Source organism: Salvelinus namaycush, chromosome 3 (genome assembly GCF_016432855.1).
Source record: "Salvelinus namaycush isolate Seneca chromosome 3, SaNama_1.0, whole genome shotgun sequence".
Classification (NCBI taxonomy): domain Eukaryota; kingdom Metazoa; phylum Chordata; class Actinopteri; order Salmoniformes; family Salmonidae; genus Salvelinus; species Salvelinus namaycush.
The window spans coordinates 96197024-96222829 of record NC_052309.1 but is presented as its reverse complement, the minus strand read 5'-3'; the positions used below and the strand labels follow the sequence as shown (position 1 = coordinate 96222829).

The 25806-nt window shown below is 43.5% G+C and overlaps 2 protein-coding genes across 2 annotated transcripts; both read left to right on the top strand.

The window, feature by feature from the left end:
* The first annotated feature begins 2032 nt into the window (after nucleotides 1-2032).
* LOC120043755 (immunoglobulin lambda-1 light chain-like) lies at nucleotides 2033-9707 on the top strand. The gene is made up of 4 exons (XM_038988318.1): nucleotides 2033-2133; nucleotides 2235-2565; nucleotides 8250-8287; nucleotides 9156-9707. Exons 1-4 carry the CDS (start codon nucleotides 2094-2096, stop codon nucleotides 9479-9481), a joined length of 735 nt encoding a protein of 244 aa, XP_038844246.1. The 5' UTR covers nucleotides 2033-2093; the 3' UTR covers nucleotides 9482-9707.
* Nucleotides 9708-15499: 5792 nt separating this feature from the next.
* LOC120043750 (immunoglobulin lambda-1 light chain-like) lies at nucleotides 15500-25475 on the top strand. The gene is made up of 5 exons (XM_038988313.1): nucleotides 15500-15539; nucleotides 15636-15746; nucleotides 20990-21194; nucleotides 24051-24088; nucleotides 24926-25475. Exons 1-5 carry the CDS (start codon nucleotides 15500-15502, stop codon nucleotides 25249-25251), a joined length of 720 nt encoding a protein of 239 aa, XP_038844241.1. The 3' UTR covers nucleotides 25252-25475.
* Nucleotides 25476-25806: the final 331 nt, after the last annotated feature.

Genomic DNA, 25806 nt, shown 5'->3' with positions numbered 1-25806 from the left:
AGTAGAGAGAATATATCTGTCTAACTAAGGTTTAGGGACCCTCCTTCCTCTAGTACTAGTGGATGGGTGTAGTAGAGAGACTATATCTGTCTAACTAAGGTTTAGGGACCCTCCTTCCTCTAGTACTAGTGGATGGGTGTAGTAGTAGAGAGACTATATCAGTCTAACTAAGGTTTAGGGACCCTCCTTCCTCTAGTACTAGTGGATGGGTGTAGTAGTAGAGAGAGACTATATCTGTCTAACTAAGGTTTAGGGACCCTCCTTCCTCTAGTACTAGTGGATGGGTGTAGTAGTAGAGAGACTATATATGTCTAACTAAGGTTTAGGGACCCTCCTTCCTCTAGTACTAGTGGATGGGTGTAGTAGTAGAGAGACTATATCTGTCTAACTAAGGTTTAGGGATCCTCCTTCCTCTAGTACTAGTGGATGGGTGTAGTAGAGAGAGACTATATCTGTCTAACTAAGGTTTAGGGATCCTCCTTCCTCTAGTACTAGTGGATGGGTGTAGTAGTAGAGAGACTATATCAGTCTAACTAAGGTTTAGGGATCCTCCTTCCTCTAGTACTAGTGGATGGGTGTAGTAGAGAGACTAAATCAGTCTAACTAAGGTTTAGGGACCCTCCTTCCTCTAGTACTAGTGGATGGGTGTAGTAGAGAGACTATATCAGTCTAACTAAGGTTTAGGGACCCTCCTTCCTCTAGTGCTAGTGGATGGGTGTAGTAGAAAGACTATATCAGTCTAACTTAGGTTTAGGGACCCTCCTTCCTCTAGTACTAGTGGATGGGTGTAGTAGAGAGAGACTATATCTGTCTAACTAAGGTTTAGGGACCCTCCTTCCTCTAGTACTAGTGGATGGGTGTAGTAGTAGAGAGACTATATCAGTCTAACTAAGGTTTAGGGACCCTTCTTCCTCTAGTACTAGTGGATGGGTGTAGTAGAGAGAGACTATATCTGTCTAACTAAGGTTTAGGGACCCTCCCTCCTCTGGTCCTCATGAACCCTTGTCCTGTTCCATTTTCTCTCTCTGTGTCCTCATCTGGTTCCTCACATCTGTCCTCGGTGGTGCCCTCACTCAGTCTGGTCTTGTTCACATTGGGGCGAATCCTAACTTGCAGTTCAGTCACATTTTCACTTAGTCTCCCATTGGCATCAATGCATGACTAAGTAAAGATTCACCTTAATTGGAAGTTAGGATTCACCCCATCGTGCATCAGTGATCAGAATAGAGTCTGCAGTTCTATCAACGTCCACCAGAGGAGGACATACGACCACCAATAATGACTGAGGAAAGATCTACATGTACTTTACAACAGGAACAGCTGTCTGTAGACCACTGGTTTCAGTCCCACCCAAAGACCAGCTGATAGTTTCATATCTACTATCTCTAGTTATCAGAGTCATTCACCAGGGACGTGTTGTAGATCTGACACTGAGTTACAGGCAGTGATGTGTTGTTCCCCTTCTCCCCCAGCACACACCTGCTTCCCCTCCCCTCCTCCTCTCCTTATTTATAGCTTCATGTAAATGAAGAGTTTATTTTATCTCATCTCAGAACTGTGTGGGGGAAGGGGGTGGTGGGGGGGTCTGCAGGTGACCAGAGGAGTGGACTGAAACTGAAAATGTGTCCCAAATGGCACTATGTTCCCTTTATAGTGCACTACTTTTGACAAAGGCCCATTGGGTTCTGGTCAACAGTAGTGCACTATAAAGGGAATAGGGAGACATCCTGAGTACCTCATAATTATGTTGGTCTTGTGTAGAACTAGTATAGGATAATAAACTCCATTCATTGTTTGATGGAGGTAGGAGATTAGATACCTCATCATTATGTTAGTCTTGTGAAGAACTAGTATAGGATATTAAACTCCAGTTATGGTTTGATGGAGGTAGAATAGGAGTCAGTGAAGAAGACAGGGCCTCATGTAGAGCAATGAGAATAGCTGGTGATTGGTTAACTTTAGAGGCCCCTCCCTCTGTTCTTCCCTGTCTGTCTCCTTATAGGTGGGTCCTGCAGCCTCTCCTCTCCTCACACTTCAACCCTGCTCATCTCTCAGCTGGACAGTAAGGGCCGTTCACACCACACACTGACAACATGCTGGGGACACTCTGCACTCTCATCACTGCTCTAACATGTAAGGAATTTACTATATGTTCAACATGAATCACAAAAAGCCATTAGAAGTTGTTAATTCATGTATGATGAAATGTCCTAAATTGTATTTCATTCCCACAGATGTCAGTTGCCAGAAAGCAGTGACACAGACACCTTCAGTACTGACTGTCAGTACAAAGGGGACTGCCACTTTTTACTGTGACATTACCAAAGATGAAGGCAATTACGTAAGCTGGTATAAACAGGTTCCAGGAGGAGCTCCTCAGTATGTGTTAGGTTATTACTATACAAATGACTCTCCTGATGAATATGGATCTGGTTTCTCCTCTGATCGTTTCACATCTAAAGCCACGTCTGATAAGGATTATCAGTTTATAATCAGTAATGTGGAGGAGACAGACTCAGCAGTGTATTACTGTCAGACATGGGACGACTCTGTTGAAGAGGCTGTATCACAGTGATATACACCATGACAAAAACCTCCTCACCAAACACACTCACTTCTGCTTTCAGATGTTCTGAATATAGACACTAACTGAATGTCAAGTCATCCTGAACCAGTATGTCTGCAGTAGGAGAACATTCCATGCTTGTGTTTTACACAAAACCCTTCACACATTTACTAGAATGTTGTCATTAACAATTACACCTAGTTGTCACAAAGCATGAATGATAAAGTGATATTCCAGAAGGTTCAGTCCTAACAGAAGACTCCATGTATCAGACAACCTCCATGATAGTCAGTCCCCTGGTTTACAGTAGAGACATATTACATCAACAGTCATTTAGTGATGTACTGTTAGTTCAGAACCCCACTATCAGGTCCAGATAATATTATAATGTTATTATCTATATTATGACATGCTGATTTCAGTAAACTAACCAACACAACTCACATGAAACTAAATACTGCTCCTTTCAGTATAACCAAAATGATCCCATATGGTTTTTGTTAGTCCAATATAAAATATATATATTTTTGATAGTTGAATAGTTACAATAATTTAAATTGATTAAAAGTCCATCATACAGAAGCTGATAGGGTGAGATAGAGGCCCCTCCCTCTGGTCCTCCCTGGCTTGGTGATAGGTTAACTACAGAGGCCCCTCCCTCTGGTCCTCCCTGGCTGTCTCCTTATAGGTGGGTTCTGCAGCCTCTCCTCTCCTCACACTCCAACCCTGCTCATCTCTCAGCTGGACAGTAAGGGTCGTTCACACCACACACTGACAACATGCTGGGGACACTCTGCACTCTCATCACTGCTCTAACATGTAAGGAGTCTGACTTCCTGGAGGTTTTACTTCCTGTTTTATTATTAATGAGTCTGTATGTTTCTCTTTACTACATGTCATCTTATTTCCCAGGTGTCAGTGGTGTGACTGTGGTGACACAGAAGCCTCCTGCTGTGACAGTGAGGAAAGGAGAGAAGGCTACTCTGGACTGTAACCTGGGGACTGTTGATAATAGAGACGGCCACTCTGGACTGTAACCTGGGGACTGTTGATAGTAGAGACGACCACTCTGGACTGTAACCTGGGGACTGTTGATAATAGAGACGGATACACTGGACTGTAACCTGGGGACTGTTGATAACAGAGACGGACTCTATGGACTGTAACCTGGGGACTGTTGATAATAGAGACGGCCACTATGGACTGTAACCTGGGGACTGTTGATGATAGAGACGGACACTCTGGACTGTAACCTGGGGACTGTTGATAATAGAGACGGCCACTATGGACTGTAACCTGGGGTCTGTTGATAATAGAGACGGCCACTCTGGACTGTAACCTGGGGACTGTTGATAATAGAGACGGCCACTCTGGACTGTAAACTGGGGACTGTTGATAATAGAGACGGCCACTCTGGACTGTAACCTGGGGACTGTTGATAATAGAGACGGCCACTCTGGACTGTAACCTGGGGACTGTTGATAATAGAGACGGCCACTCTGGACTGTAACCGGGGGACTGTTGATAGTAGAGACGGCCACTGGACTGTAACCTGGGGACTGTTGATAATAGAGACGGCCACTCTGGACTGTAACCTGGTGACTGTTGATAAGAGACGGCCACTCTGGACTGTAACCTGGAGACTGTTGATAATAGAGACGGCCACTCTGGACTGTAACCTGGGGACTGTTGATAATAGAGACGGCCACTCTGGACTGTAACCTGGAGACTGTTGATAATAGAGACGGACACTCTGGACTGTAACCTGGGGACTGTTGATAGTAGAGACGGCCACTCTGGACTGTAACCTGGAGACTGTTGATAATAGAGACGGCCACTCTGGACTGTAACCTGGGGACTGTTGATAATAGAGACGGCCACTCTGGACTGTAACCTGGGGACTGTTGATAATAGAGACGGCCACTCTGGACTGTAACCTGGGGACTGTTGATAATAGAGACGGACACTCTGGACTGTAACCTGGGGACTGTTGATAATAGAGACGGCCACTCTGGACTGTAACCTGGGGACTGTTGATAATAGAGACGGACACTCTGGACTGTAACCTGGGGACTGTTGATAGTAGAGACGGCCACTCTGGACTGTAAACTGTGGACTGTTGATAATAGAGACGGCCACTCTGGACTGTAACCTGGGGACTGTTGATAGTAGAGACGGACACTCTGGACTGTAACCTGGGGACTGTTGATAGTAGAGACGGCCACTCTGGACTGTAAACTGTGGACTGTTGATAATAGAGACGGCCTCTCTGGATTGTAACCTGGGGACTGTTGATAATAGAGATGGACACTCTGGATTGTAACCTGGGGACTGTTGATAGTAGAGACGGCCACTCTGGACTGTAACCTGGGGACTGTTGATAAGAGACGGCCACTCTGGACTGTAACCTGGGGTCTGTTGATAATAGAGACGGACACTCTGGACTGTAACCTGGGGACTGTTGATAATAGAGACGGACACTCTGGACTGTAACCTGGGGACTGTTGATAATAGAGACGACCACTATGGACTGTAACCTGGGGACTGTTGATAATAGAGACGACCACTATGGACTGTAACCTGGGGACTGTTGATAATAGAGACGACCACTATGGACTGTAACCTGGGGACTGTTGATAATAGAGACGGACACTATGGACTGTAACCTGGTGACTGTTGATAGTAGAGACGGCCACTCTGGACTGTAACCTGGAGACTGTTGATAATAGAGACGGACACTCTGGACTGTAACCTGGTGACTGTTGATAGTAGAGACGGCCACTCTGGACTGTAACCTGGGGACTGTTGATAATAGAGACGGCCACTCTGGACTGTAACCTGGGGACTGTTGATAGTAGAGACGGCCATTATGGACTGTAACCTGGAGACTGTTGATAGTAGAGACGGCCACTCTGGACTGTAACCTGGGGACTGTTGATAATAGAGACGGCCACTCTGGACTGTAACCTGGGGACTGTTGATAATAGAGACGGCCACTGGACTGTAACCTGGGGACTGTTGATAATAGAGACGGACACTCTGGACTGTAACCTGGGGACTGTTGATAATAGAGACGGCCACTCTGGACTGTAACCTGGGGACTGTTGATAATAGAGACGGACACTCTGGACTGTAACCTGGGGACTGTTGATAGTAGAGACGGCCACTCTGGACTGTAAACTGTGGACTGTTGATAATAGAGACGGCCACTCTGGACTGTAACCTGGGGACTGTTGATAGTAGAGACGGACACTCTGGACTGTAACCTGGGGACTGTTGATAGTAGAGACGGCCACTCTGGACTGTAAACTGTGGACTGTTGATAATAGAGACGGCCTCTCTGGATTGTAACCTGGGGACTGTTGATAGTAGAGACGGCCACTCTGGACTGTAACCTGGGGACTGTTGATAAGAGACGGCCACTCTGGACTGTAACCTGGGGTCTGTTGATAATAGAGACGGACACTCTGGACTGTAACCTGGGGACTGTTGATAATAGAGACGGACACTCTGGACTGTAACCTGGGGACTGTTGATAATAGAGACGACCACTATGGACTGTAACCTGGGGACTGTTGATAATAGAGACGACCACTATGGACTGTAACCTGGGGACTGTTGATAATAGAGACGACCACTCTGGACTGTAACCTGGGGACTGTTGATAATAGAGACGGACACTATGGACTGTAACCTGGTGACTGTTGATAGTAGAGACGGCCACTCTGGACTGTAACCTGGAGACTGTTGATAATAGAGACGGACACTCTGGACTGTAACCTGGTGACTGTTGATAGTAGAGACGGCCACTCTGGACTGTAACCTGGGGACTGTTGATAATAGAGACGGCCACTCTGGACTGTAACCTGGGGACTGTTGATAGTAGAGACGGCCATTATGGACTGTAACCTGGAGACTGTTGATAGTAGAGACGGCCACTATGGACTGTAACCTGTGGACTGTTGATAATAGAGACGACCACTCTGGACTGTAACCTGGGGACTGTTGATAATAGAGACGGCCATTATGGACTGTAACCTGGAGACTGTTGATAATAGAGACGGCCACTATGGACTGTAACCTGGGGACTGTTGATAATATTACTGGTTGGTATTAACAGGTTCCAGTAGGAGTCCCTCAGTACATGTTAAGGTGGTACCACACTGGTTGGAGCTCTGTAGAATATGGTTCTGGTTTCTCCTCTCCTAAATTCACATTTAATCATCAGTCTAATTCGGATTATTGTTTGATTATTAACAATGTGGAGGAGACAGACTCAGCAGTGTATTACTGTCAGACTCAAAATGACTCTCGTATCACAGTGATATACACCATGACAAAAACCTCCTCACCAAATACACTCACTTCTGCTTCATGCGTGGTAGAGGGGTGAACTCTAAGAAACAGCAGTTGGTCAGTGATTATTATAACAATATATACATGACACAATGGGAGATCTGGAAATGGAAGAACCATTCATTCCTACATGTCAAAAAGATTATAAGAAGACATTGTCTGAAAGGAAACTGATGTTGTTTCTCTTGTTGTGATCATCATCATCATCATCATCATCATCATCACCATCATCATCACCACCACCACCACCACCATCATCATCATCATCATCACCATCATCATCACCATCATCACCACCACCACCATCATCATCATCATCATCATCATCATCACCATCATCATCACCATCATCATCACCACCACCACCATCATCATCATCATCATCATCATCATCATCCTCAGGTCAATACTGCATCATATGGATAGTGCTTTAACTGATGGATTCAAAAGGACCAGACACCAACAGCAGAATATGATGCTATACTATATACTGTTACTTCATAGAGAGGAACTCTAGAAAAACAAGAGATGTTTGTAGTGAGAGTGAAGCTCTGTCTGAATGGGATGTTTCAGTTCCTGTCCTCTCAGTAGAGAGAGTGAAGCTCTGTCTGAATGGGATGTTTCAGTTCCTGTCCTCTCAGTAGAGAGAGTGAAGCTCTGTCTGAATGGGATGTTTCAGTTCCTGTCCTCTCAGTAGAGAGAGTGAAGCTCTGTCTGAATGGGATGTTTCAGTTCCTGTCCTCTCAGTAGAGAGAGTGAAGCTCTGTCTGAATGGGATGTTTCAGTTCCTGTCCTCTCAGTAGAGAGAGTGAAGCTCTGTCTGAATGGGATGTTTCAGTTCCTGTCCTCTCAGTAGAGAGAGTGAAGCTCTGTCTGAATGGGATGTTTCAGTTCCTGTCCTCTCAGTAGAGAGAGTGAAGCTCTGTCTGAATGGGATGTTTCAGTTCCTGTCCTCTCAGTAGAGCGAGTGAAGCTCTGTCTGAATGGGATGTTTCAGTTCCTGTCCTCTCAGTAGAGAGAGTGAAGCTCTGTCTGAATGGGATGTTTCAGTTCCTGTCCTCTCAGTAGAGAGAGTGAAGCTCTGTCTGAATGGGATGTTTCAGTTCCTGTCCTCTCAGTAGAGAGAGTGAAGCTCTGTCTGAATGGGATGTTTCAGTTCCTGTCCTCTCAGTAGAGTGAGTGAAGCTCTGTCTGAATGGGATGTTTCAGTTCCTGTCCTCTCAGTAGAGAGAGTGAAGCTCTGTCTGAATGGGATGTTTCAGTTCCTGTCCTCTCAGTAGAGAGAGTGAGGAGGTTTTTGTACGGCTGTGTATACAAACTGAATCACTGTGGTATTCGGACAAGGAACCAAGCTCTTTGTTACTGGTGAGTACCCTTTCTTTTAACCTTATATTTTTGTATTCAAGGTTTTTTGTAATACGTAATAGTTAATAGAGTTACATATTTAACATTATATTCTTATTTCATATGTATTTAGTGTAAATAACCTACTTTGTAGACTGATTATCAAGAGTCATGGACACCATGTGACATCTTCATAGCCTACAGTATATCTGTAGTTGTTGATTTCACATTTAAACTTAAAAAACGTGATGGACTATTTGACCATGTAGGTTACTGCTGTCACTTGACAACACTACTCATTTATAATGTCTCATACAATAATAATATATTTACTCAGAGGTAGATTTGAATGTGAAGTCTACATAAAGTGGTATGAACCTTTAAAATGTTGGTCCCACGTTATATTAAATAATGATAAAACCATGTATATGGTAGTTACACACAATGTTGCTACATGCTTCATTACATTGCAGGCTACTACATTACAGTTGGTAACTCTGTTTGCTGGTTGACTAGTAGTAGGATATATGTTTGATTGTATCCCTCATTCAGAACATCTGACTACTTGATTATGTTTAAACTTAGAGATCTGAACTCATTATCCACTTGCACAGAAATCTGCTTTACCTCTGAAAAGTCACATATGGAGAGTTACTTAGAAAGTTTAAAAATAAGTCCAGCTACAAACAGAGATATGAGTAACATGTAACAATAGAATTACATGGTTTTAGTGCCTTTTAGTTTATGAGCCCAAAATGTTAATTGTTTGTAGCCTTTGAGAAAACGTTATATTTTTTATTCTACAGTATAATCACACAACCCTGTTTCATTCTACTAACATATCAAATGATTTAGTGTAATATTTATTCTGCTCATTCCATTGGTCCAGACTCTACCCTCCCTCCGCCTGTCTTGACCATCTATCCTCCGTCCAGCGATGAGTTGAAGTCCAGCAAAGTCACCCTGGTGTGTCTGGCCAGTCAGATGGCCATGGGCTACGCTGATGTCAGCTGGACAGCGGGAGGGAATCCGGTCACCGGCGGCATCGCTACGAGTGGCCCGGTGCCGCAAGCCGACAAGACGTTTCAACTCAGCAGCTGTCTGACCGTTGACACGTCAGAATGGAACCAGGACAAAGTGTTCTCATGTAAAGTCACCGCGGGCTCCAAGTTCGCTGAGAAAGGCATCAAGAAGTCTGAATGCAGCACTGAATAGCCTGAGAACCATTGTAATGTCCATTTGATTTTCTACATCACTTTTCAAGTTATTGTTAGAATTATAATTTTTCTTTGCATATATACTGCATACATTCTGTTCCAAAAAAGAGAGAAATAGCTACTAATACTTATATCATAGGCTATATGATAAGTTTGAAATTAATTGATTTGCTGACTTATAATAGAGGAATAGTTAGAGCTTTGCTGTATTGTGGATATTAAATAAAGAACATTCTAAAGAACAAGTGTTTGTATTTGAGCATGTTGATGAACATCAGTGTTAGCAGCACTAAATGAGGGGGAGTTTAACTGAACTCAAACAGAGCAGCCTGCTCTCTTTTGACCAGATCCAGAAATAGTTGATCTAGATATCCAGGATGTAGAGCAGGTTTACTGTAATGTTAATGAATAACCAGAGATGGACCAGAGGTTTAAATTACAACATCACATTATTGAGAACCTTCATTGGAATGATATGATTGTATTATAAGAACATTCTGAAAGTATATATTTAATAATCTATTTAAAATAGTTGATTTGAAAAGGAAACTTGATTATTTCCCAGGCAATATTTGCTTGTACTTTTCACTGTATGAAGAATTAAAACAACAGTACAGTAACATGATAAATTCAATATATTCATAGTTTATATTCAATAGTGTTATAAACGTACGTCTTACTATAATGTACAAAAACATTTTACTCATTAATATTTTCTCTCCGTACATCTTTGCCAGCAGGGGAAAAAGAAGAGATATAATATTATAATATGCTTCCACCTTGTGGCTCAAACAGTTGTATTTCATTATAGTTGTATTTCATTATAGTTGTATTTCATTATAGTTGTACTTCATTATAGTTGTATTTCATTATAGTTGTATTTCATTATAGTTGTATTTCATTGTAATCATTTCCAGACTAAATCCATCACGCAGTTTCAAATCAATCACAAATGACGTTATGGAAAGTTAGTGTACAGTATCTCTGTTGTCAGTACGTTATGGAAAGTTAGTGTACAGTATCTCTGTTCTCAGTACGTTATTGAAAGTTAGTGTACAGTATCTCTGTTGTCAGTACGTTATGGAAAGTTAGTGTACAGTATCTCTGTTGTCAGTACGTTATGGAAAGTTAGTGTACAGTATCTCTGTTGTCAGTACGTTATGGAAAGTTAGTGTACAGTATCTCTGTTGTCAGTACGTTATTGAAAGTTAGTGTACAGTATCTCTGTTCTCAGTACGTTATGGAAAGTTAGTGTACAGTATCTCTGTTGTCAGTACGTTATGGAAAGTTAGTGTACAGTATCTCTGTTGTCAGTACGTTATTGAAAGTTAGTGTACAGTATCTCTGTTGTCAGTACGTTATGGAAAGTTAGTGTACAGTATCTCTGTTGTCAGTACGTTATGGAAAGTTAGTGTACAGTATCTCTGTTGTCAGTACGTTATGGAAAGTTAGTGTACAGTATCTCTGTTGTCAGTACGTTATGGAAAGTTAGTGTACAGTATCTCTGTTGTCAGTACAAAGCTCTGCTCAGTTCTGTGTTGGACTGGTTCAGAGAGGAGTGTAGTGATGTAGTTGAGACTAAATCAGTCTAACTAAGGTTTAGGGACCCTCCTTCCTCTAGACCTCATGAACCCTTGTCCTGTTCCATTTTCTCTCTCTGTGTCCTCATCTGGTTCCTCACATCTGTCCTCGGTGGTGCCCTCACTCAGTCTGGTCTTGTTCACATTGGGGTGAATCCTAACTTGCAGTTCAGTCACATTTTCACTTAATCTCCCATTGGCATCAATGCATGACTAAGTAATGATTCACCTTAATTGGAAGTTAGGATTCACCCCATCGTGCATCAGTGATCAGAATAGAGTCTGCAGTTCTATCAACGTCCACCAGAGGAGGACATACGAAAGGAAAGATCTACATGTACTTTACAACAGGAACAGCTGTCTGTAGACCACTGGTTTCAGTCCCACCCAAAGACCAGCGGATAGTTTCATATCTACTATCTCTAGTTATCAGAGTCATTCACCAGGGACGTGTTCTAGCTCTGACACTGAGTTACAGGCAGTGATGTGTTGTTCCCCTTTCTCCCCCTTTCTCCCCCAGAACACACCTGCTTCCCCTCCCCTCCTCCTCTCCTTATTTATAGCTTCATGCAAATTAAGAGGTTATTTTATCTCCTCTCAGAACTCTGTGGGGGGAGCGGGTGTTGGTAGGGGGGGTCTGCAGGTGACCAGAGGAGTGGACTGAAACTGAAAATTTGTCCCAAATGGCACTCTTTTCCATTTATAGTGCACTACTTTTGACAAAGGCCCATTGGGTTCTGGTCAACAGTAGTGCACTATAAAGGGAATAGGGAGACATCCTGAGTACCTCATAATTATGTTGGTCTTGTGTAGAACTAGTATAGGATAATAAACTCCATTCATGGTTTGATGGAGGTAGAATATGAGTCAGTGAAGAAGACAGGATCTCATGTAGAGCAATGAGAATAATAGTTGGTCTCTCATATAATCTGGTTACTTTGACCAATCAGAGCAAAACAATGAAAAATATTAATAACAATCAACAATGAAAGTAGCTGGTGGTAGGTTGATTGCAGAGGCCCCTCCCTCTGGTCCTCCCTGGCTTGGTGATAGGTTAACTGTAGAGACCCCTCCCTCTGGTCCTCCCTGGCTTGGTGGTAGGTTGATTGCAGAGGCCCCTCCCTCTGGTCCTCCCTGTCTGTCTCCTTATAGGTGGGTCCTGCAGCCTCTCCTCTCCTCAAACTCCAACCCTGCTCATCTCTCAGCTGGACAGTAAGGGCCGTTCACACCACACACTGACAACATGCTGGGGACACTCTGCACTCTCATCACTGCTCTAACATGTAAGGAATTTACTATATGTTCAACATGAATCAAAAAAAGTCATTAAAAGTTGTTAATTCATGTATGATTAAATGTCTTATTTAATTCCCACAGATGTCAGTTGCCAGAAAGCAGTGACACAGACACCTTCAGTACTGACTGTCAGTACAAAGGGGACTGCCACCTTTCACTGTGACATCACCAAAGATGAAAGTCAGTATGTAATCTGGTATAAACAGGTTCCAGGAGGAGCTCCTCAGTATGTGTTAAGGTTTTACCGTACTCATGCCTCTCCTAATGAATATGGTTCTGGTTTCTCCTCTGATCGTTTCACATCTAAAGCCACGTCTGATAAGGATTATCAGTTTATAATCAGTAATGTGGAGGAGACAGACTCAGCAGTGTATTACTGTCAGACATATGATGCCTCTGTTAAAGAGCACGTATCACAGTGATATACACCATGACAAAAACCTCCTCACCAAACACACTCACTTCTGCTTTCAGATGTTCTGAATATAGACACTAACTGAATGTCAAGTCATCCTGAACCAGTGTGTCTGCAGTAGGAGAACATTCCATGCTTGTGTTTTACACAAAACCCTTCACACATTTACTAGAATGTTGTCATTAACAATTACACCTAGTTGTCACAAAGCATGAATGATAAAGTGGAATTCCAGAAGGTTCAGTCCTAACAGAAGACTCCATGTATCAGATAACCTCCATGATAGTCAGTCCCCTGGTTTACAGTAGAGACGTATTACATCAACAGTCATTTAGTGATGTACTGTTAGTTCAGAACCCCAGTATCAGGTCCAGATAATATTATAATGTTATTATCTATATAATGACATGCTGATTTCAGTAAACTAACCAACACAACTCACATGAAACTGAATACTTCTCTTTTCAGTGTAACCAAAATTATCCCATAGTTTTTTTTATACCAATCTAAAATATATATATTTTTGATAGTTGAATAGTTACAGTATGTTACGAATCCCTTTGGCCCGGCAGTCTAGGGGGGATGGTAACGAGACCCATAACATAACTCATGCAAATTATAGTAGTGTAAAAGTAACAGTGAGAACGAAATAACCACAGACAACTAAATTACCATCAAACACTCATGGTTTATTTTTAAACACGTGGTAAAGGAGGGCAGGAAAAGGGGCTGAGCTGGACCCAAGGAAATAAACAAATTTCCAAAAACACCCCTAACCTAGTCTAGCCTACTTCAATACAGCTAACTAACTAACCAAAAATACAGCGGGTGGTGCACCCAGTTCTAACTAGTGTTCTTAGACAAAGTATTCCTACGGGTAGTGTATGCCCATGGGCGACTTGTCTTGGTTCCCCCTTTTCCCACTATCAAACACACAGTCAAACACCATAACAAAACAATACTCACAGGGTGTCATGTAGTTGCAAACCACAAGCGATCTAGAGAGATTGCATGACATAGAGATCGAGCTCCAGAGAAAACAACTGACAGGGTTTTAAACCTAGGGAAAGGGAATGTGAAAAGGTAAGAGAAAAGGAGCAGGTGTCTTCTGATTAGCGACTGATTGGTGACTGATTGGGGAATGATGATTGCCACCTGTGAGGGGAGAAGGAGAGAAAAGAAATACACATACAGGATACACACACACAGGATACCTGTATCCGTAACACAGTCATTTAAATTGATCAGAAGTCCATCATTACAGAAGCTGATAAGCTTAGATATAGAGGCCCCTCCCTCTGGTCCTCCCTGGCTTGGTGATAGGTTAACTGTAGAGGCCCCTCCCTCTGTTCCTCCCTGGCTGTCTCCTTATAGGTGGGTCCTGCAGCCTCTCCTCTCCTCACACTCCAACCCTGCTCATCTCTCAGCTGGACAGTAAGGGCCGTTCACACCACACACTGACAACATGCTGGGGACACTCTGCACTCTCATCACTGCCCTAACATGTAAGGAATTTACTGTTTGTTCATTCTGAATCTAAAAACAATGCCAATGAAGTTTTACATTCATGTATGATTAATTGTCTTAATAAATGGTGTGTTTAATTCCCACAGATGTCAGTTGCCAGAAAGCAGTGACACAGACACCTTCAGTACTGACTGTCAGTACAAAGGGGACTGCTACTTTTTACTGTGACATTACCAAAGATGAAGGCAATTATGTAATCTGGTATAAACAGGTTCCAGGAGGAGCTCCTCAGTATGTGTTAAGGTTTTACCGTACTCATGCCTCTCCTGATGAATATGGTTCTGGTTTCTCCTCTGATCGTTTCACATCTAAAGCCACGTCTGATAAGGATTATCAGTTTATAATCAGTAATGTGGAGGAGACAGACTCAGCAGTGTATTACTGTCAGACTCGGAATGACTCTCCTTATGCGCAAGTATCACAGTGATATACACCATGACAAAAACCTCCTCACCAAACACACTCACTTCTGCTTTCAGATGTTCTGAATATAGACACTAACTGAATGTCAAGTCATCCTGAACCAGTGTGTCTGCAGTAGGAGAACATTCCATGCTTGTGTTTTACACAAAACCCTTCACACATTTACTAGAATGTTGTCATTAACAATTACACCTAGTTGTCACAAAGCATGAATGATAAAGTGATATTCCAGAAGGTTCAGTCCTAACAGAAGACTCCATGTATCAGACAACCTCCATGATAGTCAGTCCCCTGGTTTACAGTAGAGACATATTACATCAACAGTCATTTAGTGACGTACTGTTAGTTCAGAACCCCACTATCAGGTCCAGATAATATTATTATAATGTTATTATCTATATTATGACATGCTGATTTTAAGGAAACTTACCAACATAACTCAAATGAAACCAAATACTGCTCTTTTCAGTGTAACCAAAATGATCCCATATGGTTGTTGTTAGTCCAATATAAAATATTGATATTTTTGATTGTTGAATAGTTACAGTAATTTAAATTGATTAAATGTCCATCATACAGAAGTTGATAGGGTGAGATATAGAGGCCCCTCCCTCTGGTCCTCCCTGGTTTGGTGATAGGTTAACTACAGAGGCCCCTCCCAGTGGTCCTCCCTGTCTGTCTCCTTATAGGTGGGTCCTGCAGCCTCTCCTCTCCTCACACTCCAACCCTGCTCATCTCTCAGCTGGACAGGTCGTTCACACCACACACTGACAACATGCTGGGGACACTCTGCACTCTCATCACTGCTCTAACATGTAAGAAGTCTGACTTCCCGGAGGTTTTACTTCCTGGTTTATTGATAATGAGTCTGTATGTTTCTCTTCACTACATGTCATCTTATTATTTCCCAGGTGTCAGTGGTGTGACTGTGGTGACACAGAAGCCAATTGTTGTAACGGTGAGGAAAGGAGAGACGGCCACTCTGGACTGTAACCTGGGGACTGTTGATAATAGAGACGGGCACTCTGGACTGTAACCTGGGGACTGTTGATAATAGAGACGACCACTCTGGACTGTAACCTGGGGTCTGTTGATAATAGAGACGGCCACTCTGGACTTTAACCTGGGGACTGTTGATAATAGAGACGGGCACTCTGGACTGTAACCTGGGGACTGTTGATAGTAGAGACGGCCACTCTGGACTGTAACCTGGGGACTGTTGATAATAGAGACGGGCACTCTGGACTGTAACCTGGGGACTGTTGATAATAGAGAAGGCCACTCTGGACTGTAACCTGGGGACTGTTGATAATAGAGACGGGCACTCTGGACTGTAACCTGGGGACTGTTGATATTAGACACGGCCACTCTGGACTGTAACCTGGGGACTGTTGATAATAGAGACGGCCACTCTGGACTGTAACCTGGGGACTGTTGATAGTAGAGACGGCCACTCTGGACTGTAACCTGGGGACTGTTGATAGTAGAGACGGCCACTCTGGACTGTAACCTGGGGACTGTTGATAATAGAGACGGCCACTCTGGACTGTAACCTGGGGACTGTTGATAATAGAGACGGCCACTATGGACTGTAACCTGGGAACTGTTGATAATAGAGACGGCCACTATGGACTGTAACCTGGGGACTGTTGATGATAGAGACGGCCACTCTGGACTGTAACCTGGGGACTGTTGATGATAGAGACGGCCACTATGGACTGTAACCTGGGGACTGTTGATGATAGAGACGGCCACTATGGACTGTAACCTGGGGACTGTTGATGATAGAGACGGCCACTATGGACTGTAACCTGGGGACTGTTGATGATAGAGACGGCCACTCTGGACTGTAACCTGGGGACTGTTGATGATAGAGACGGCCACTCTGGACTGTAACCTGGAGACTGTTGATAGTAGAGATGGACACTCTGGACTGTAACCTGGGGACTGTTGATAATAGAGACGGCCACTCTGGACTGTAACCTGGGGACTGTTGATAATAGAGATGGACACTCTGGACTGTAACCTGGGGACTGTTGATAATAGAGAAGGCCACTCTGGACTGTAACCTGGGGACTGTTGATAATAGAGACGGCCACTCTGGACTGTAACCTGGGGACTGTTGATAATAGAGACGGCCACTCTGGACTGTAACCTGGGGAATGTTGATAATAGAGACGGCCACTATGGACTGTAACCTGGGGACTGTTGATGATAGAGACGGCCACTCTGGACTGTAACCTGGGGACTGTTGATAATAGAGACGGCCACTCTGGACTGTAACCTGGGGACTGTTGATAATAGAGACGGCCACTCTGGACTGTAACCTGGGGACTGTTGATGATAGAGATGGCCACTCTGGACTGTAACCTGGGAACTGTTGATAATAGAGACGGCCACTATGGACTGTAACCTGGGGACTGTTGATGATAGAGATGGCCACTCTGGACTGTAACCTGGTGACTGTTGATGATAGAGATGGCCACTCTGGACTGTAACCTGGGTACTGTTGATAATAGAGACGGCCACTCTGGACTGTAACCTGGGAACTGTTGATAATAGAGTTGGCCACTATGGATGGTAACCTGGGGTCTGTTGATAATAGAGACGGCCACTCTGGACTGTAACCTGGGGACTGTTGATGATAGAGATGGCCACTCTGGACTGTAACCTGGGAACTGTTGATAATAGAGACGGCCACTATGGACTGTAACCTGGTGACTGTTGATGATAGAGACGGCCACTATGGACTGTAACCTGGGGACTGTTGATAATAGAGACGGCCACTCTGGACTGTAACCTGGGGACTGTTGATAATAGAGACGGCCACTCTGGACTGTAACCTGGGGACTGTTGATAGTAGAGACGGCCACTCTGGACTGTAACCTGGGGACTGTTGATAGTAGAGACGGCCACTCTGGACTGTAACCTGGGGACTGTTGATAGTAGAGACGGCCACTCTGGACTGTAACCTGGGGAATGTTGATAATAGAGACGGCCACTATGGACTGTAACCTGGGGACTGTTGATGATAGAGACGGCCACTCTGGACTGTAACCTGGGGACTGTTGATAATAGAGACGGCCACTCTGGACTGTAACCTGGGGACTGTTGATAATAGAGACGGCCACTCTGGACTGTAACCTGGGGACTGTTGATGATAGAGATGGCCACTCTGGACTGTAACCTGGGAACTGTTGATAATAGAGACGGCCACTATGGACTGTAACCTGGGGACTGTTGATGATAGAGACGGCCACTCTGGACTGTAACCTGGGGACTGTTGATAATAGAGACGGCCACTCTGGACTGTAACCTGGGGACTGTTGATAATAGAGACGGCCACTCTGGACTGTAACCTGGGGACTGTTGATGATAGAGATGGCCACTCTGGACTGTAACCTGGGAACTGTTGATAATAGAGACGGCCACTATGGACTGTAACCTGGGGACTGTTGATAATAGAGACGGCCACTCTGGACTGTAACCTGGGGACTGTTGATAATAGAGACGGCCACTCTGGACTGTAACCTGGGTACTGTTGATAATAGAGACGGCCACTCTGGACTGTAACCTGGGAACTGTTGATAATAGAGTTGGCCACTATGGATGGTAACCTGGGGTCTGTTGATAATAGAGACGGCCACTCTGGACTGTAACCTGGGGACTGTTGATGATAGAGATGGCCACTCTGGACTGTAACCTGGGAACTGTTGATAATAGAGACGGCCACTATGGACTGTAACCTGGTGACTGTTGATGATAGAGACGGCCACTATGGACTGTAACCTGGGGACTGTTGATAATAGAGACGGCCACTCTGGACTGTAACCTGGGGACTGTTGATAATAGAGACGGCCACTCTGGACTGTAACCTGGGGACTGTTGATAGTAGAGACGGCCACTCTGGACTGTAACCTGGGGACTGTTGATAGTAGAGACGGCCACTCTGGACTGTAACCTGGGGACTGTTGATAGTAGAGACGGCCACTCTGGACTGTAACCTGGGGAATGTTGATAATAGAGACGGCCACTCTGGACTGTAACCTGGGGACTGTTGATAATAGAGACGGCCACTCTGGACTGTAACCTGGGGACTGTTGATAGTAGAGACGGCCACTCTGGACTGTAACCTGGGGACTGTTGATAGTAGAGACGGCCACTCTGGACTGTAACCTGGGGACTGTTGATAGTAGAGACGGCCACTCTGGACTGTAACCTGGGGAATGTTGATAATAGAGACGGCCACTATGGACTGTAACCTGGGGACTGTTGATGATAGAGACGGCCACTCTGGACTGTAACCTGGGGACTGTTGATAATAGAGACGGCCACTCTGGACTGTAACCTGGGGACTGTTGATAATAGAGACGGCCACTCTGGACTGTAACCTGGGGACTGTTGATGATAGAGATGGCCACTCTGGACTGTAACCTGGGAACTGTTGATAATAGAGACGGCCACTATGGACTGTAACCTGGGGACTGTTGATGATAGAGACGGCCACTCTGGACTGTAACCTGGGGACTGTTGATAATAGAGACGGCCACTCTGGACTGTAACCTGGGGACTGTTGATAATAGAGACGGCCACTCTGGACTGTAACCTGGGGACTGTTGATGATAGAGATGGCCACTCTGGACTGTAACCTGGGAACTGTTGATAATAGAGACGGCCACTATGGACTGTAACCTGGGGACTGTTGATTATAGAGATGGCCACTCTGGACTGTAACCTGGTGACTGTTGATGATAGAGATGGCCACTCTGGACTGTAACCTGGGTACTGTTGATAATAGAGACGGCCACTCTGGACTGTAACCTGGGAACTGTTGATAATAGAGTTGGCCACTATGGATGGTAACCTGGGGTCTGTTGATAATAGAGACGGCCACTCTGGACTGTAACCTGGGGACTGTTGATGATAGAGATGGCCACTCTGGACTGTAACCTGGGAACTGTTGATAATAGAGACGGCCACTATGGACTGTAACCTGGTGACTGTTGATGATAGAGACGGCCACTATGGACTGTAACCTGGGGACTGTTGATAATAGAGACGGCCACTCTGGACTGTAACCTGGGGACTGTTGATAATAGAGACGGCCACTCTGGACTGTAACCTGGGGACTGTTGATAGTAGAGACGGCCACTCTGGACTGTAACCTGGGGACTGTTGATAGTAGAGACGGCCACTCTGGACTGTAACCTGGGGACTGTTGATAGTAGAGACGGCCACTCTGGACTGTAACCTGGGGAATGTTGATAATAGAGACGGCCACTCTGGACTGTAACCTGGGGACTGTTGATGATAGAGATGGCCACTCTGGACTGTAACCTGGGGACTGTTGATAGTAGAGACGGCCACTCTGGACTGTAACCTGGGGACTGTTGATAATAGAGACGGCCACTCTGGACTGTAACCTGGGGACTGTTGATGATAGAGACGGCCACTCTGGACTGTAACCTGGGGACTGTTGATAATAGAGACGGCCACTCTGGACTGTAACCTGGGGACTGTTGATAATAGAGACGGCCACTCTGGACTGTAACCTGGGGACTGTTGATAATAGAGACGGCCACTCTGGACTGTAACCTGGGGACTGTTGATGATAGAGATGGACACTCTGGACTGTAACCTGGGGACTGTTGATAATAGAGACGGCCACTATGGACTGTAACCTGGGGACTGTTGATAATAGAGATGGACACTCTGGACTGTAACCTGGGAACTGTTGATAATAGAGATGGACACTCTGGACTGTAACCTGGGGACTGTTGATAATAGAGACAGCCACTATGGACTGTAACCGGGGGACTGTTGATGATAGAGATGGACACTCTGGACTGTAACCTGGGAACTGTTGATAATAGAGATGGACACTCTGGACTGTAACCTGGGGACTGTTGATAATAGAGACAGCCACTCTGGACTGTAACCGGGGGACTGTTGATGATAGAGATGGACACTCTGGACTGTAACCTGGGGACTGTTGATGATAGAGATGGACACTCTGGACTGTAACCTGGGGACTGTTGATGATAGAGATGGACACTCTGGACTGTAACCTGGGAACTGTTGATAATAGAGATGGACACTCTGGACTGTAACCTGGGGACTGTTGATAATAGAGACGGCCACTCTGGACTGTAACCTGGGGACTGTTGATGATAGAGATGGACACTCTGGACTGTAACCTGGGGACTGTTGATAATAGAGACGGCCACTATGGACTGTAACCTGGGGACTGTTGATAATATTACTGGTTGGTATAAACAGGTTCCAGGAGGAGTCCCTCAGTACGTGTTAAGGTGGTACCACACTGGTTGGACCTCTGTAGAATATGGTTCTGGTTTCTCCTCTCCTAAATTTACATCTAATCATCAGTCTAAATCACATTATTGTTTGATTATTAACAACGTGGACTCAGTGGTGTATTATTGTAAGAAACATGATGGCAATGAGAAATTATCACAGTGATATACAATGAGAAAAACCTCCCCAAATACACTCACTTCTGCTTCATGTGTGGTAGAGGGGTGAACTCTAAGAAACAGCAGTTGGTCAGTGATTATTATAACAATATATACATGACACAATGGGAGATCTGGAAATGGAGGAACCATTCATTCCTACATGTCAAAAAGATTATAAGAAGACATTGTCTGAAAGGAAACTGATGTTGTTTCTCTTGTTGTGATCATCATCATCATCATCACCATCATCATCAAGTCAACACTGCATCATATGGATAGTGCTTTAACTTCTAGTTCCTCCCAAACCCGGATCCGGGAGCACCCCCCACCAGTAAAAAAGCTGACTAGCATAGCCTAGCATAGCGTCACAAGTAAATACTAGCATCTAAATATCATTAAATCACAAGTCCAAGACACCAGATGAAAGATACACTTCTTGTGAATCCAGCAATCATTTCTGATTTTTAAAATGTTTTACAGGGAAGACACAATATGTAAATCTATTAGCTAACCACGTTAGCAAAAGACACCATTTTTCTTAGTCCACCATTTTTTCTCTCCACCAGTAGCTATCACCAATTCGACCAAATAAAGATATTGATAGCCACTAACCAAGAAAAAACATCATCAGATGACAGTCTGATAACATATTTATTGTATAGCATAGGTTTTGTTAGAAAAATGTGCATATTTCAGGTATAAATCATAGTTTACAATTGCACCCACCATCACAACTCGACTAGAATAAATACAGAGAGCAACGTGTATTACCTAATTACTAATCATAAAACATTTCTTAAAAATACACAGCGTACAGTAATTGAAAGACACAGATCCTGTGAATCCAGACAATATTTCAGATTTTCTAAGTGTTTTACAGCGAAAACACAATAAATCGTTATATTAGCATACCACATGTGCAAACATTACCCCAGCATTGATTCAAGGCAAAAAGAGCGATAGCGTTATCATCACCAAAATATATTAATTTTTTCACTAACCTTCTCAGAATTCTTCCGATGACACTCCTGTAACATCATATTACACAATCCATATAGAGTTTGATCGAAAATGTGCATATTTAGCGGCACAAATCGTGCTTACACAATGGAAATACTGTCCAACTACTCAAGCAATCTGCCCGGCGCCATCTTGCAAAAGACACCTATTTTTATCGAAAACTATTCATAAACTTGACTAAAAAAATACAAGTTGGACAGCAATTGAAAGACAAATTAGTTCTTAATGCAATCGCTGAATTACATTTCTAAAATTATCCTTACTGTGCAATACAGGGTGCGCCAAAGCGAAGCTACCCCAAAAAAAATGGCGACATATGCGTTTAACATTTTTCAACAGAACAACGATTTATCATCATAAATAGTTCTTACTATTAGCTGAGCTTCCATCAGAATCTTGGGCAATGTATCCTTTCTCCGGTCTAATCGTCTTTTGGTCGAAAGATGTCCTCTTGTCCTGTCGAAATGGCCACTAACGTTCGGCATGTACTGGAAAAGTGTCCAACTCTTGGAAGTGCGTCACAAAGAAATGCCAGAAAATCGCAATAAACGGATATAAATTGCTATAAATCGGTTTAAATTAACTACCTTATGATGTCTTTAACACCTATAACGAATAAAAACATGACCCGGGATATAGAAGTGGCTAAACCAAAGCTTGGAAGGAGGCCAGTCCGACGTCCACCCTGCGTCGAGCGCACGGCTGAAAAGAAAGGTACTTCCGCATCTTGGTCTTATATAAAGTCCCAGATTGCGCAATCGACCCCATTCAAATTGTCACCACTTACTGACATCTAGAGGAAGGCGTAGGCAGTGTTTGTAGCCCCACAGCATTCACAGGGACTTATAAACTGACCTGGGAACAGAGGCCAAGATTTCTGAAATCTCACTCCCTGGCAGGAAAAGTGCTGTAGAATGAGTTCTGTTTCACTCAGAGACATAATTCCAACGGTTTTAGAAACTAGAGAGTGTTTTCTATCCAATAATAATAATAATATGCATATTGTACGAGCAAGAATTGAGTACTAGGCAGTTTAATTTGGAGACCAATTTTTCCAAGATCGAAATAGCACCCCCCATAGGCTCAAGAGGTTTTAACTGATGGATTCAAAAGGACCAGACACCGTCAGCAGAATATGATGCTATACTATATACTGTTACTTCATAGAGAGGAACTCTAGAAAAACAAGAGATGTTTGTAGTGAGAGTGAAGCTCTGTCTGAATGGGATGTTTCAGTTCCTGTCCTCTCAGTAGAGAGAGTGAAGCTCTGTCTGAATGGGATGTTTCAGTTCCTGTCCTCTCAGTAGAGAGAGTGAAGCTCTGTCTGAATGGATGTATCAGTTCCTGTCCTCTCAGTAGAGAGAGTGAAGCTCTGTCTGAATGGGATGTTTCAGTTCCTGTCCTCTCAGTAGAGAGAGTGAAGCTCTGTCTGAATGGGATGTTTCAGTTCCTGTCCTCTCAGTAGAGAGAGTGAAGCTTTGTCTAAATGGGATGTTTCAGTTCCTGTCCTCTCAGTAGAGAGAGTGAAGCTCTGTCTGAATGAGATGTTTCAGTTCCTGTCCTCTCAGTAGAGAGAGTGAAGCTCTGTCTGAATGGGATGTTTCAGTTCCTGTCCTCTCAGTAGAGAGAGTGAAGCTCTGTCTGGATGGGATGTTTCAGTTCCTGTCCTCTCAGTAGAGAGAGTGAAGCTCTGTCTGAATGGGATGTTTCAGTTCCTGTCCTCTCAGTAGTGAGAGTGAAGCTCTGTCTGAATGGGATGTTTCAGTTCCTGTCCTCTCAGTAGAGAGAGTGAGGAGGTTTTTGTATGGCTGTGTATACAAACTGAATCACTGTGGTATTCGGACAAGGAACCAAGCTCTTTGTTACTGGTGAGTACCCTTTGTTTTAACCTTATATTTTTCTATTCAAGGTTTTTTGTAATACGTAATAGTTAATAGAGTTACATATTTAACATTATATTCTTATTTCATATGTATTTAGTGTAAATAACCTACTTTGTGGACTGATTATCAAGAGTCATGGACACCATGTGACAGCTTCATAGCCTACAGTATATCTGTAGTTGTTGATTTCACATTTAAACTTAAGAAACGTGATGGACTATTTGACCATGTAGGTTACTGCTGTCACTTGACAACACTACTCATTTATAATGTCTCATACAATAATAATATATTTACTCAGAGGTAGATTTGAATGTGAAGTCTACATAAAGTTGTATGAACCTTTAAAATGTTGGTCCCACGGTATATTAAATAATGATAAAACCATGTATATGGTAGTTACACACAATGTTGCTACATGCTTCATTACATTGCAGGCTACTACATTACAGTTGGTAACTCTGTTTGCTGGTTGACTAGTAGTAGGATATATGTTTGATTGTATCCCTCATTCAGAACATCTGACTACTTGATTATGTTTAAACTTAGAGATCTGAACTCATTATCCACTTGCACAGAAATCTGCTTTACCTCTGAAAAGTCACATATGGAGAGTTACTTAGAAAGTTTAAAAATAAGTCCAGCTACAAACAGATATATGAGTAATTTGTAACAACAGAATTACATGGTTTTAGTGCCTTTTAGTTTATGAGCCCAAAATGTTCATTGTTTGTAGTCTTTGAGAAAATGTTATTTTTTTCATTCTACTAACATATCAAATGATTTAGTGTAATATTTATTCTGCTCATTCCATTGGTCCAGACTCTACCCTCCCTCCGCCTGTCTTGACCATCTATCCTCCGTCCAGCGATGAGTTGAAGTCCAACAAAGTCACCCTGGTGTGTCTGGCCAGTCAGATGGCCATGGGCTACGCTGATGTCAGCTGGACAGCGGGAGGGAATCCGGTCACCGGCGGCATCGCTACGAGTGGCCCGGTGCCGCAAGCCGACAAGACGTTTCAACTCAGCAGCTGTCTGACCGTTGACACGTCAGAATGGAACCAGGACAAAGTGTTCTCATGTAAAGTCACCGCGGGCTCCAAGTTCGCTGAGAAAGGCATCAAGAAGTCTGAATGCAGCACTGAATAGCCTGAGAACCATTGTAATGTCCATTTGATTTTCTACATCACTTTTCAAGTTATTGTTAGAATTATAATTTTTCTTTGCATATATACTGCATACATTCTGTTCCAAAAAAGAGAGAAATAGCTACTAATACTTATATCATAGGCTATATGATAAGTTTGAAATTAATTGATTTGCTGACTTATAATAGAGGAATAGTTAGAGCTTTGCTGTATTGTGGATATTAAATAAAGAACATTCTAAAGAACAAGTGTTTGTATTTGAGCATGTTGATGAACATCACTGTTAGCAGCACTAAATGAGGGGGAGTTTAACTGAACTCAAACAGAGCAGCCTGCTCTCTTTTGACCAGATCCAGAAATAGTTGATCTAGATATCCAGGATGTAGAGCAGGTTTACTGTAATGTTAATAAATAACCAGAGATGGACCAGAGGTTTAAATTACAACATCACATTATTGAGAACCTTCATTGGAATGATATGATTGTATTATAAACTGGGTTGTTCGAGCCCTGAATGGTGATTGGCTGACAGCCGTGGTATACTGTATCAGATCGC

What these genes read in the sequence shown, in the direction of transcription:
- LOC120043750 (XM_038988313.1), top strand. Translation starts at nt 15,500, where the DNA reads ATGCTGGGGACACTCTGCACTCTCATCACTGCTCTAACAT. An exon ending in TGTTGATAATAGAGACGGGC is followed by an intron (nt 15,747 to 20,989) that starts ACTCTGGACTGT and finishes ATAATATTACTG; the next exon opens with GTTGGTATAAACAGGTTCCA. An exon ending in CATGATGGCAATGAGAAATT is followed by an intron (nt 21,195 to 24,050) that starts ATCACAGTGATA and finishes AAACTGAATCAC; the next exon opens with TGTGGTATTCGGACAAGGAA.
- LOC120043755 (XM_038988318.1), top strand. Translation starts at nt 2,094, where the DNA reads ATGCTGGGGACACTCTGCACTCTCATCACTGCTCTAACAT. An exon ending in TCTCATCACTGCTCTAACAT is followed by an intron (nt 2,134 to 2,234) that starts GTAAGGAATTTA and finishes TCATTCCCACAG; the next exon opens with ATGTCAGTTGCCAGAAAGCA. An exon ending in GACTCTGTTGAAGAGGCTGT is followed by an intron (nt 2,566 to 8,249) that starts ATCACAGTGATA and finishes AAACTGAATCAC; the next exon opens with TGTGGTATTCGGACAAGGAA.